Genomic DNA, 14190 nt, shown 5'->3' with positions numbered 1-14190 from the left:
GTCATAAAACCAAAAGCGGTTACCTCTCGTGTCTGTAGGGTTTGTTCAAAGTCACGAGTACTTTGTTCTCCAGCAGCAGAATACCTTCCTGACATTTCTGTGTGACATTAACTTGTGCTTAATTGAGGGTCCACACCTCCTGTTGGCCTCAGTGACTTCTGTCTTTATCTTAGCAGCGCTACATGGGGAAGGTCAAGGGGTCAAACATACCTCTCCTCCTGCTCCCTTGGCTGTAGTGACATCTACTGGACTACTAACCCAGAGTGTGAGCCGTGGGGAGGGGGGGGGGGGGGGGGAAGAGAATGAACCTCCTGGCTGGATGACAAGTCTTCGAAAAGACACAAAACAAAAGGTTTCAAGAATAAGCAAGAAGTCTTCTTTTAGTATGACATATGAGGCTGCCGTCTGAAAGCAGACATCGTACAACAACAAAAAAAAGCAAAAATGGAAATGAAATTCAAGTGTAACAGAAAGGTTTATATTGATGTTATATTCACATATTTATACAGAAGATTTTAAAGTGAGAACAAACCTTCAGTGTTTAGTACAGAATATAAAGATGTTCTAATGGGGGTAAAGTATAATCTCCTGAAGAGGACAACGTGTCCATGTGAGTTAAATTGATCACGTTACATAATTTCATTTTGTGTCACAAAAAGAAAATCAAATATGCCACCATAACTCACTGTTAAGAGTGTATTCAATTTAACAATTTAACAAGTAGGGAGGGGGGGGGGGGTTCAAATATAAAATAAAAACACACATAGTAACATGGAAAAGGGAAATGCAACATACAGTTAAAGACAAAGAATAAACACAGACAGAAACATTGTATTTACTGACGATGAATATAAAGGACAGTTTCTTGGATAGTATACAAAACATTTTTTATACAAAAGGATTAACAACAAGATGAAAGTGATGAGAATAGTGCTGTTAAAAAGAGTACCGCTTTCAGTAATACTCCACATTTTTCCAACTGCGTGATGGCGCAAGATACCGGCGAGAATTCTGCAAAGCTGTTTCTATAACATGAATAGGGGGGGTGGGGGGTGGGGGGTGTCCTGATCGTAAAAACGGACATGGTAGAATTCAACGAGCATTGGTAACATGGTGACAGCTTAATTCACCTCAGCTTTTGGTCCATCATCAAAAAACATTTCTTCACAAACATCACCACCATGGCCCAAGAAGCTACAGGGGTGATTCACTCTAATCGTTTCACACAGTCACAAGTCACCCTGAGTTTGTAGACAAATTTGGCAATTACCTCCAAAAGAAATGGCTTTTTTTTCTTCATATTACAATGCATGTTTTTTTTTTTTTAAGTCCTCCAAAAAAGGTTTTACAAAAAACACATTTAAATTACATATAATGGAGCCTTTTGAAATATTTTGGACATTTAATATCACAAATGCATCGTCCATGTAAAGACCAAATATAAATAGCTGTTCAGTCAAAATATTGAATAAGCAAATAATGTGCATCATATCAACAGTAAATGTTAAAGAGTAATTACAATACAAAAGTTTGATTGTTTTGATTTTCAAAGTTGTGAGCAAAGTTGTCAAAAAAAACTGGCGGAAGGAGGGTTGGTTAATTTGCGAGCAGACAGACTGCAAGGAGTACACTGAAAGAATAATGCATAATATAAAGAAAACAATAATAACATGAATACATTTGCATGGACGTAAGCATTAACATTACTTCAGCTGGAAAAGATGAGCTCTTGTTGTGAGATTCAGTCTTTGCTCAAAGTATGGAACAAACCTTGCTTACCAAGGACATCATAATAATAATAATAACAATAATAATAATAATAATAATAATAATAATAATATACCATCAAAAACAAAAAAAAGGCGGAGAAAATTGCTCAACTTACCAATAATTTTCTGTGAAAAACACATTAACAAAAAATACGTTGATTCAAAACAAAATGGCATCCTACATTTCCAACGACTTGTACAAAATAAGGCATTTCCTTGTGTGTTTACTGCAATGTCTTTTTTCACCTTTATCTTCTTTTAGCCACTATTTTTGCCTCAGTAAAGACATGGACCGACTATTTCTGTGTTTAAAATATATATATATGTATATATTTATAATTTTCGTTTTTCTTCAAAACTCGAATAAAAATGCAGGTAAGAGTATACAGTATGAGAGAGGTTTCAGAAGTTCACAAGTGGAGCGGAAATCACTCCATGACTTCGCTGGCCGCTACTGTGGTGACGAGCTGGAGAGGGATCTCTGCGTTGGCCAGGATGTCCTGGGCGTTGCTGGAACCCTGCTGGATGTTGGTGAGAATGAGGGTGGTCCCGCCTGCCGTGGTGATGATACTGTCTGAGGACCCCGCGGATTCCATCGAGGCCACCACTGCGCTGCCAGAGTTCACGGCTTTCTTGTTCTGATGAGTTTTAATGTGCTTCGCCAGGTGGTCGCTCCGCATGAAACGCTTGGAACATTCTGGGCAGACAAACTTCTTCTCTCCTGCCACAGAGAAAATATAGTTTGAAGAAAAAAAAAAAAAAGTTTGATGCTGAATACATTTGGAGCAGGTCAAACGTGGCATCTATCTGGAGGATATGTTTTTATAGGTGAGGAGATAAGTTTAAGAAAGTGACACGAAAGTTTAATTTGCTTGTTTGATAATACTAAAATAAATAATAAAAAAAAGGCAGAAATGTCACTAAAGTCACAAATTGTTATTGTGTTGTTAGTTGCTGAATTAAAACCAGTCACTAAAAAAAACAGACAACTAAATTGATGACAAATTTAATCGATTCACTTAGAAACCCAGAATGATTAAATATCAACTTGCAAATTTAACTGTGAACTATCCGAGCGTGACGCTGACAACGTAATGAAATGCTGCTTCAGCCCGTTCTGTCAGATCCTCACTCCAGGCCAGGGTTTAAAAAGTGGTCTTTTAAAAGTCTATCCTAGCAGTAAATGTCATCAGATACTTTATATCATTATGTTGCGCTTGTATATTTCACTGGATTTCTCATAGGCTACTACTTCCTATATTCTACCCCATGCCAACATGATGGCAACTGCAGAGAAATATTGGATACAATTGAAAACAGATGAGGTAAACTGATACATGTAAGAGTTAAGATTCAAAAGAAAAATCATGGGCTAAATCTTAAACAGCTTTCTACTAATGTTAACAAATCCTGCAGAAAAACACTGGGAAAGTACCACCAAGTCTGTAAAATCTGGATATGTTTTCTTTTTCAAAATGGCCTTCAATCCTCAACTGACATTTTAAATGTAGATTCAGAGGGGGACAAATTCTCTTATTTCCTACATGACTCACACTCTCCAGGGCACACATTTACACATTTTACTGATTTTCCTGATGTTTTCCTGATGTGCAAACAGTGACGGAGCAAAAAATAAATAAATAAGGGCACCTGTGTGTGTTCTCCTGTGTCTCTGCAGCTCGTCGCTGCGTGTGAACCTCTTCCCACAGAACATCCAGCTGCAAACAAAAGGTCGCTCCCCTGAATGCCAGCGCAGGTGAGCTCGCAGGTGCGATGTCTTTCCATATACTTTCCCACAGCCGGCAATGTGGCAGATGTGCTGCTTCTTCTTCCCCGTGCTGGATCCTCTGAGAAACACAGGTATGGGCAGTTAGGTTCCTGATATGTTAATTTCCTATGCAGCGCTGTACCGAGTATGAAGTCGGGCTTACTCACCTCCCACCTGACTCTTTGCAGTTAGGGCAAGTACACGCCACTCTGCGCAGCCTCTTGCCCTCCTGACCCAACTGATCCTCGTCCTCCACCAGCCGGACGCGAAGGTGGGACAGATCGTTTGTGTTCAGGGTGGAGTCGGTGCTTAGCTGCCAGTCTCCAGAGTCTGGCTCTTCTTTTATACGAATGTCTGGAATTAATGTGTACGTTAATATCAAGCTCTGGTAAACTTGTCAAAAAAGGCTTCACAATGAGAGCTGCTTTATTATTCTGTGACTGACAGCATGGCAGCAATTTTCACAAGTAAAACTCCATGTTAAGCAGTGATAACATTGACAGAAAATAGTATCAATTACATTTTTAATAATTAAACGTACCCTGTGGACTTTTTAGCCCACATGAGTGACAGAAAATGGATGGAATGACTTCGCTATGATCAAAAACTTCATCACAATGTTTTGATGGCTATAATTACATTAAAAATCAACACAAAGTGGATTTAAGGATACACACAATGTATTTTGGTTCGACGCCAAATGTAAACAAACTACGTTTATTTAGAGAACCCCAGATAAATTATCAACAAAAAATGCCAAGCCTTTGTTGCACACAGCTTTTAAAGTATGAGGGCTTTGTTGATTTTCCTCATTTGTATATAATAGTATAATTGTATAGACTAAAATATGGACCTTTCTCACAGCAGATATTGTGACTTGCCATAGTAATAATTAATTTTAGGATTTACACCTGTGCTTTTCCTGCTGTGACATGTCAACATGTATTCAGTGAAAAAAGGCCTATTGACTGATTTAGTGGGGGTAAAAATGTTTTATTAATTAGCCCTAAAAAATGATTGTCAGTAACTTCCCTACAACTGTACAGATGATGTTACACAGACATCACTTTGGACGGTCTGCTTTGAGCACAAACAAATGTCTATTCACCTTTATTCATTCCCCAAATGCTGCAAGTGGCAAAAAACATACAATATATTGATTGGCTCGGAGCATCTACACGCCATTTGGATGGTGGACAAAAAGTTTAATTTTGCACCGGAGTGTAATGAATGCAGTAAATAAAGTACAGAATGTAATTTTAAAAGTATTTGATAGACCGTTTTTAAATATTAATGCAACAAAATAAGTACATTATTAAAAAAAAGCTACTGTACCTCCAGGGTTGTTTGCGTCTCCTTCATGTTGGGCCATTGTGTTGACCGTCACTGTCTGCAGGTTAGGGATCTGTCCCGTGCCGATGCTAACTTGATTGGAACCCAGTGACAGGGTCTGGACTGGAGCCAGGGTTATCTGCTGGGGTGGCGTTGTGGGCAGCTGGAGGTTCTGCAGGTTCTGCACTCCCTGCACCTGAAAGGTTTGCCACTGTATCTGACCCGACGGCGTGACCGTCTGGGCTTGGATGATGAAGGTTCCCGGGTTGATCAGCTGCACGTTTTGCAGGTTCTGCCCGCCTGTCGCCATGGACTGGACCACCTGACCATTGGAGGTCTGAATAGGTACCTGCTGCAGCTGGATGATGGACTGAGCTGCCGAGACCTGGATGCTGTGATCCTGATTCTGTTGGATGAAGCCCTCCTGGAGACCAGAACTCGAGTCGGTTTGGTCTGTAACCACTGATGACAAAGAAGTGTCTTGTGACAGAAGACCCGATTCGTTCGCTGGCACATATATCTCATGATTTGCATTTGAGTCATTTATTGGTAGTGTCTGTGAAAGGTGATTATCCGTCTTCGCTAGACCATCTGAGCCGTCCACGGGTTGACTCGTCATGATAAGCTGGCCATCAGCAGTGATCCCTGTTGCTATAGTCTGAGCACCGGAAAGGCCGAGGGAGTCCAAGTCCACACTGTTAATAGGAACAAAAGTAATGTTCCCCGGCAAACTCATAGGCACATTAGTCACAACCTGACCGTGGTTGTTGAAGGTGGAGCTGCCAAGAGAAACCCCCTGGAGCTGCTGGACATTACAAGTCTGTGATATGAGGTTCTGGTTGTTATTAAGGATGTTTGCAGTTGATGTTACATGGAGACTCTGGCTACCGTCAGGCAAGATCTGAATCTGTCCCGTGGCATCCTGAGTCAGAGTCGCTCCTTCCACGCCGGAAGTGGAGAAGCTCAGCTGTCCATCTGCTGTCTGAATCTGAGGAATAACTTGGTACTGAATGTTAGGCACTGAGTTGGCGGAGGAAGCGTCCGTTCCCGAAGTCACAAAGATTGGCTGACTGTGTAAGTTCTGAAAAGGAAGAACATACTGTCCGTTCGATGTTAATATTCCTTGACTTTGAATCTGTATCATTCCAGATTCATCCTTTGCTGCTGTTGTTGGGGTTAAGACTTCCCATTTATCAGTCCCAGTAAGCTGCGTAGATAGATCTGATGTCTGAGAAAAGAAATGATTGACATTAAAAAAAAAGATTAGGCACCCGTTGTTAATTAGCCTAACAATCTTAAGCATGGATTTATTATAAATTACGACAAATAAAGAGTTGGGCGTTATATTGACTTTTTAAAAAGGTACATTGATATATTTTTTAACGAGAAATAGGATGAGACATTACCGTTTATATCGATATAGTTTTATGTTGCGTTACATAACCTGCCACAATCAATCATCTGAACCACTTCCTGAATACATACGCTGTTGTTGTTGCTGCTGCTGCAGTGCAATGTGTTTGTTACTCTTGACCCAGAAATCCTCATTCCTGCTACACTTAACTGTGTAGTCTTGATGCAGTTGTCAACAGTATTCTGTTTTGCGTGTAAGCGTTAACTTATTAAAACTCATCACAGAAATAACATTTTATTTTATTATTTTTATAATTACAATTTTAGCAACATACAGCATATTGGCAAAAGTGTTTCATGTCATAACATGTATACATTTAGATCCAAATAATAGTCTAATAATAAAATCTCGTTTCAGCTGACTCTTTGATCGCCATCAAAAATATACAGGCTACTCATGCGGTTGCTGATAAGCAATCTCCTCTTTTATCACAAATGCAAAAACAAATGTCACAACAGAAACAGTCATACATCATCCCTACATTATCCTATCTTGAGTTGTTAAAGAGCTTCTTTCATTCCCTAATGCTCATGTGCTGATGTTGCTGTTTTATCAGAGCACATTAGAAATTAAGCTTGAAGCAATGAAATGAATTGCCAGCTGCGTAAACTACATCAAATATGGAAGGTAATATAGGGGCACCAGTCAATGTAGTCACATGACCAGAACGATACGAGTGTTTCAGTAGTTTAACTGGTAAAAACCTTCAGCTTGTAGCAATGAGATATCCTCCCTTTTTTATGTGAAAATGCAGAGGCCATAATCCAATGAAAGCACTCCCACCAATGTTGCTCATCTGTGACTGAGGGCTTGACTTCTGCTGAGTGGGATCGAGCAGAGGTGCTGACTTACCACATCAGCGGCAACACCTCTGTCCACCTCTGAAGACGGTGACCCAACCTTAGTGCAGGTGGTTGCTAGCAGGTTGAGGGGTGATGATGGCTGAGTGTCCTTCCCACAACAGGTACATTTTAAAAAAGGAAGAAAGTGGGTGTCCATTAGTCTGGGCCACATGAAAAGTATGATTCATTGCCAAAGAGCAAAGTCTGAAGTTGGGAGTTTAAAGGACTTTCTTGCCCCCCAGGCAGCACGTATTATAGCACACAGGTAATGTGTAGGTCTGACTGGAGGTAACAGCCTGTCACTTCAATCCTAGCTAAGGAGGCGGGATTTGTAAACTGCCTGAGAGAAAGTGTTGCCTGAGAGATTCACATGAGGGTACAATACCCCCCTCCAAGTTTGTGTGAACTTCGGTAAGTAAGGTAAACTCAGTTTCTCGAAACGCAGCGACGACGTATAATGAGAGACATAATCCCGAGTGGGAAACCTTACCTGATTGCCCCTGCCTTGCTCCTGCTGCAGAAAGTCAATTTGACTGCTGTCCACGTCCAATGCAGCCATATCTTCTGGTTTCATCCGCTGTCCTGGGGCTGTGTAGTAAAAAGCATATAGCTAAGAGTGGGAACAGCCGAAGCTAACACTAGCTAAACAAGCCTGATAACTAGAAGGCTAACGTTAGCTAATATCCGTTACGTTATTGTAACGCCGGTAAACAATACAATCACAACCTCCACTACCAACTGCACCACACTCAATAAAGAAAACAGCGATGTAGCAATACTTAGTTTACGGAGATCTCACTAGTGATGTGTCCTAAACTAGCTAACACCGTTAGCTTAGCTAACGAACGCAGCGTTAGCTACTACTGCTAAGTTAGCTGTCGGTGATTAGCAATATCACCAACAAGCATCCCTGCTAGCTTGCTAGCGAGCTAATTTAGCCAGAGGATGCCTGTGGTAGCTTGCTAGCTTACGTGGATGAAGAATAAGATAGATATTACATACCAGTCATTACGTGACTTGTCGTGAAACGGAGAGTCCTGATAGTCACAAGCCACCGGACATGTTCAGCAAATTAAATAGATTGTATACGCGTAGAAATAGGTGATAACTGTCAGAATTTTTTCTATTTTGATTGACGGGCGGTAGGTAACACAAAGGGTGGGGCCTCCAATGTTGACTGGGAGCGCTTGCGTCACAGACAGGAAATCCCGCCGTCCTTCATAAAGGTGATTGGTTACTCGTTTTGCACAGCGTGTTGGTATTTGTCAGTCGACATGTCAATCATCCTTTGTTGGATTCTTTTCCTGTTTATTATACATGTTGAGTTTTACAGTAGTATTGATAGTAGCGTTATAGTAGTGAGGATTGTAGTTACATTGTTTACTTTAATTGTTGTTACAAGTCAGACAACTGCTTATATAAACTAACTTGTAACATAGTGCCAAATAGCAATCAGAAGCCATAAAGTACATATAAGATAAAAACAGAAGTGCAATCACATTATTTGCCAGATACATGGGATTCATCTTCTGCATTGAATTTTCTTTTTTCAGTTTTTTTGCTTTAACTTATCATGATGAAGTAAATATTGATTGCACAATGTAAAGGCAATAGAATAAAGACACCATAGGCATTTACATTGTTTTCACTATGCAATTATGTATGCCACTGAGTACGATCTCTTTGTAAATTAACGCTCAATGCTTTTTCAACTCAAAGGAAGTGCGTCAACCCTCGCACAACCAAAACAGGAAGAGGATTGCACCTTTGTTTTCCCTGTTAGCTATTAGTACCTATCTCCAGTGTCCAAAGTGTGTTAATGTAAGTTCTTTGCAAGTTACTATCCCCAATGAAAATGGCTGAGGGTGAGAACAACCAAAGTCACTTGAGTGCTGGCAGATGTTAGACTCTGAGAAAAACGGAAAGCGATGTCATTGTCTTTGTAACAGCGGCAAAAAACGATAATACCACTTGGAAACACTAGGAGGAATTTGGAAAGTTGTCTTTGTATACTTTAACTCATCCTAACTAAAGCTCAGGAGCAATCACCGGTCACTAAATGGCCTGCCAGCTTGTCACATCACAACTTACCCCCAGTAAATACCACTTCATCTGAGCCCATTTCTTTATGCATCGCTACAATTTACACAACATATTTGAATTTATATAGGTCTTTAAAATGCACTTTTAAAAGAGCTGCGATATTGATCTATAAAATGTTGCGAACAGCCTCAGATGGTCACACAATGGTTTTGAGGAATTTAAGTATTTATTATAACTCCTTTTATCGCGTGTTGTAATTGAACATGAAAACAGTCTAAATTCCAAGCAGATTAATACTTTTTCTGATTTAATTCCACAATACACATAGATCCAATACCAGTGCCGCCTTATCCCAACTTCAAAATCTTTATACCTCACTGCGTAGCGCGTATTGCCATTTTTGTTTTACAATATATGTAGAGGAACATAAGGCTGCTGTGGCTCTAAAAACTGAGCCAGTGACCGGGCGTGACTGAATGAACATGACTGATGGAGGAAACCCTGAATTTTACAATGACATTGACAAATAAAAAAATATATGATGATCAAGTCATGGCAGCTTAGATCAGTGTATCTCTATTTTAAAGTTTACAAAACAGTTTTAATACATTTAAGGCACTGATGCACGGAATTCTGACTCTGATGAATCTGAATGATGCCATGTGTCATGGAAGGTTAGCTCTCATGTGTTTCTGATCTATCAGTGGCACTTTCTTACCTGAATAAGAAAGTGATTAGCAGTTGAGTTTGAAGATGCGTGTTGATTCCTTAGGACAAAAAGGAACACAATCGAGACACAATCTGAGTTTGTATTTGACCGGATTTTCCACTTCATCTGATTGCGCACAGAGCAACATTGTGAAAGTGCATTGAAATGAGAGCCTGCTTGCTATTGTACCTGCTCTGTGCCTGTGATGCTATCAGGACCCCACTTCTGAGTATTATTTGTGGTGTGTCAGTTCCTCACAGTGCGCGACCACAGTGAGGCTATTTCTCTCAACCTTCAATTCAAACTTGGCCCATTACAGCCAGACTACAAAAGCACTTTCCGTGCACTCAGGAGCTCACTGCAGTGAATGGTGGATATTTCCAATCACTCTGCTGTCAATCCAAGTGTCAGGTAAACACAGGCCAATGGAAACAGCTTTAGAAAAACCTTGCAGCTGTGTCTGTCTTACTCCTGGAGTCCTTGGAAACGTATCAACAATTTCTACAAAGACCTCCAAGTTAAAGGGAAAAGTCAAATATCCTAAAAGCAGCTCAAATGCAACACCCCGGTGGATGCAGTGGCCGAGAGACAAGACTTATAAGTGCCGTAGTGTTTGTCTTCAGACCTGTGAGTGTTGTCTCCAGCTCGAGCTGCAAACAAAGGAAATAACATTGTATTGACAAACCTTGTATTCACCTCATGAGAGGAATCTGTGAAGTCTGTGGAGCAATTTCTCAGTGGGAGTTTCAGCACATCTATAAGGATTCCGTGTGATAGATATAACTGTAAATATCAGCATCAATGACCTTCTCACTGCAGAGACCAAGCATTCCTTTAGTATTGTTGTGGGGAAAATGCAATAATATATATTTTTTTAACAAATCTTCACATAATAAATGGATTAGAAATAGTAATCAATCCCTTTATTCTAGGAGTGTACGTTGTTGTTGTGTCACAGGGCACACATTTCAAGGTTAAGAGGAGTAGCAGAGTGAGTCCACATGGCTCTGAGTGTTTCATATTAACATATTGACAGTTGTTTTCATGAAGGCCAGTCCAAGAGAGAGTGACCCCACAGAGAGAAACTGCCCTGCTGGAGGCACCTTGTGAGACACTGTAAATAGGACCCGAGAGAGAGAATTGAAACTGGTGCAGCACGGAGAAATGTGGTTGGAATATCAAATGTGTGTTATCGACTATTACTCTGAAGCACCTGAGACAGAAACAATGACACCGTTCTTTGTCCGAGGAACAGAGAATTGAACTGTTATGCATAGCAAGTAAGGTTTGCACGAAAGGTTTTTATGTACATTTTTAATGTGGCATGTAACATGTGGATGCACTTCCCATTATGCATTTAGTATCAGCATGTTCATGTCAACTTTCTTGACACGTACAAGGAATTAAATAAACAAAGACAACAAGGTTAAGCAAAGATAAACCGATAAAGATATAGGTTTTACTGTACAGGTAAGAGGTGTGAAAACAGATATATCTATATACATAACAAGCATACAGTATCTATGTATAGAATAATTGTTGCTGAGAAACACGACAACAAACAGTGGTTGAGGTCTGGTTGGTAATGTGCAGTACAAGCATGGCAGTGCAAAGAACACGGAATAAATATGGTATATAATAAGTGTATTTACATAAGAGGACGATGTTTGTCTGTTGAGAAGTATGTTTACACTACAGTCTAATGTAATCTACTTTTATGACGCCTTATAATGTGTTTATTTTTGGATTAATTAAATGATATGTTTTAGCATTGAGGTCATGGTTAGAGGTGTTTCCAATATCTCTTCGTGTTCGAAAATAGGGAGGCCAAACAAATTAGAAACACCTCTCAATATAATGCAGTCCTGAAACAAAAACTGAAATTTAAAATCTTTGTAAGGGTAGAATTTATGCATTTGACTTGCAGCAAATGTATCTGTACAACACAGAACGATTAATGGGGGTAGTGATATTGCACAGGAGTTGTTTTTGCACATCACATGGCTGATTTGATTGTGCATGAGTATGATGGCATAAGGGAAGAGACATTTAGAAATAATTATTTGAATGCTTAAATTATATGTTTCTGCATTTTGTGTGCAAAATTAAAAGACTTAACTTGTCGCACAGGTGACCATTAAAAAACATTTCATGTGTCTTACATCATGAGTACTGTTTTAAACTTGTTTCCTAATTTAAGGCTAATTTGAGGCTGCTAACTTCACACCTGGCCAGGGGCTACGGATGGAAACTAGCTTCCTCGCTAATGCTGGCATATTTACACTAATGTTTATTAATATGCTCTATCCATGAGAAATAAAATACAAATAAAGTCATTTTCTCAGACACATACAATAAGGAATACAGATGCAACTTAAAAACTAAATTTGTCTTGAATCTTAGATTATGATTTAAACACTTCTCTCTGAGACTCTGAGCTGTTTTATATTTATTTATGGCTTTTATCAAAACATTATACTGGCAATGTTTTATCAATCTGACAGAATAAATCTAAGTTGTGTCTGGATAGTACAACAATACAATGAGAGTCAATTATTGCATAAAGTCTCATAAATGAACATGAAGTGTTAATTTAGTCAAATCCTGATTCTATATTGATTTCATGTTTGTTCTGTGTACAACATACTGCATGTGTCAGACATTGGCGTCACACAATAGCAATAATTACAACATGGCAACACTTTTATTGTCATCTGAAATAGAGATCATTTCCTCTCTGTAATGATATGATACAAAGCGTTTACAATGACCATTGAATGTCCCAACACAATCCCTTGTGCGTTGTAACTGCTCTAAAAAAAAATGGCGAAATTATTTATATGTTTATTTGTTATAACTCATACATTCCTCTTTTTTTTTTATTCTTCAAAGCTCTTTGGTGTGCATGTGATTTACAGCAGCAGGCTGTGGTCTGTTTTCCATGGGTGTGTGTTTGAAAGTGAGCTTTGCACTCTGTGCCCTTCTTGGTTTGATGCCAGTGTGGTTTGCCTCGGGGCAGAGTGGCACCGCTTGATTGATGGTGCTGACAGAACATTTGTACCAACTGAGAATCTGTCACATTTCTGATCTTGTTTATATTACTCAGAGGTCATACCAGTTAGACTTCTTTAACAATCCACCTACGTGACCTCATAATGTTCATGTACATAATAACTGCTGCATATGTTTGCGTTAATACTTTGAAAATGTGCTTCACGGTGTCAGGACACAAAGGACACCCAATGAGTTTAGAATTCATTAATTAAACGGGAGACTTTGTTGTGGTGTTTTTGTTCCTGTACAACATCTGTATGATTCTAAATAGCTTTATTACTCGCTCCGAGAAGATTTATTGTCACTTCATGAAAAACAAAATATTCCACGACCCAGACCACTGGGAACAACTCGTCAGTCCCCGAAGCCTCAAAACTACAGTAGATGAATAATCTTCTGTGTTGGGTTTAGGTTGGCCAACACCACCACCACCCCGAGAGGAATGCAAAAACAGTTTTGTCTCAAGCTCTCATTGTGCTCTCCAGAGGATCTGTATGGTTTCACTTAGAAAACAGTGAGCTGAAAACAGCCTGTTGTTGTGTAGAGGACCGTGTTTGAGAGCGGTAAATGTTGGTCTGCTGCATGAAATATCTTTATGTCATTAAAATCGGTGGTTAATGCTAAAGCTAGCAAGCAAAGTAAGCTTAATGTTATTTTATACACATGTTGTCATCCGTCTTTCATTCAATCTAACCACAATAAACACTATCCTATATTTTGCCACTGATCTCAAACCGTAAAGACTATAATCCATCTTATTTCTATGACAAACACTGTGCTTTGTAGTGCTAGCACAGGCTCGGCTCCTTCTCAAAACTTGGATATGCAATACTATCTCTGTAAAATGACCATTTTTATTCAATCTTTTTGTTCCCATCAAAAGGCCATTTTGTTCTCTGCAGTCTTAATGGTTACAAGATATTCACCAAAGCACTGTTGATCTAGAGCTCTTTGTTCGGACTCCCACAGAGAATACAATCTTACTTTGGAGCACTGCGGCTGCAGCCATACAATTCCATCAGCATAAACGCTTCACAAACACTTACACACAAAGTATAGGGGCGAGAAAAACACTACTTCAGACAACAGGAATCGTTTTCTGGTCGTGGATTGTGTCAACCTCTATTTTAATACTATACAGAATATCATAAAATGGGGATTTCTTGTGTGAACATATGGTTGGAATGAATATTTTCTTTTATTTATTTGAAGGTGTGTGTTTGTCTTGATTGTTCAGGGACAGGAGAAAGAAACATAAC

The 14190-nt window shown here is 39.4% G+C and overlaps 1 protein-coding gene across 3 annotated transcripts; it reads right to left on the bottom strand.

Moving 5' to 3' along the window:
* Window positions 1–456: 456 nt before the first annotated feature.
* On the bottom strand, window positions 457–8298 carry sp3a (sp3a transcription factor). Of its 3 annotated transcripts, none has more exons than XM_029459166.1 (7): window positions 8128–8298; window positions 7616–7713; window positions 7136–7234; window positions 4873–6097; window positions 3705–3891; window positions 3420–3616; window positions 457–2490 (listed from the first exon to the last, which is right to left on the bottom strand). In XM_029459166.1, exons 1-7 carry the CDS (start codon window positions 8132–8134, stop codon window positions 2198–2200), a joined length of 2106 nt encoding a protein of 701 aa, XP_029315026.1. In that variant the 5' UTR covers window positions 8135–8298; the 3' UTR covers window positions 457–2197. The 3 variants fall into 3 exon arrangements, with proteins under 3 accessions (XP_029315026.1, XP_029315027.1, XP_029315028.1); XM_029459167.1 differs by having other exon boundaries at window positions 7136–7225; XM_029459168.1 differs by lacking the exon at window positions 7136–7234.
* Window positions 8299–14190: the final 5892 nt, after the last annotated feature.

This window comes from Cottoperca gobio, chromosome 21, assembly GCF_900634415.1.
Source record: "Cottoperca gobio chromosome 21, fCotGob3.1, whole genome shotgun sequence".
Lineage (NCBI taxonomy): Eukaryota > Metazoa > Chordata > Actinopteri > Perciformes > Bovichtidae > Cottoperca > Cottoperca gobio.
The sequence above is the reverse complement of the archived record's forward strand: the minus strand, read 5'-3'. Positions and strand labels throughout refer to the sequence as shown.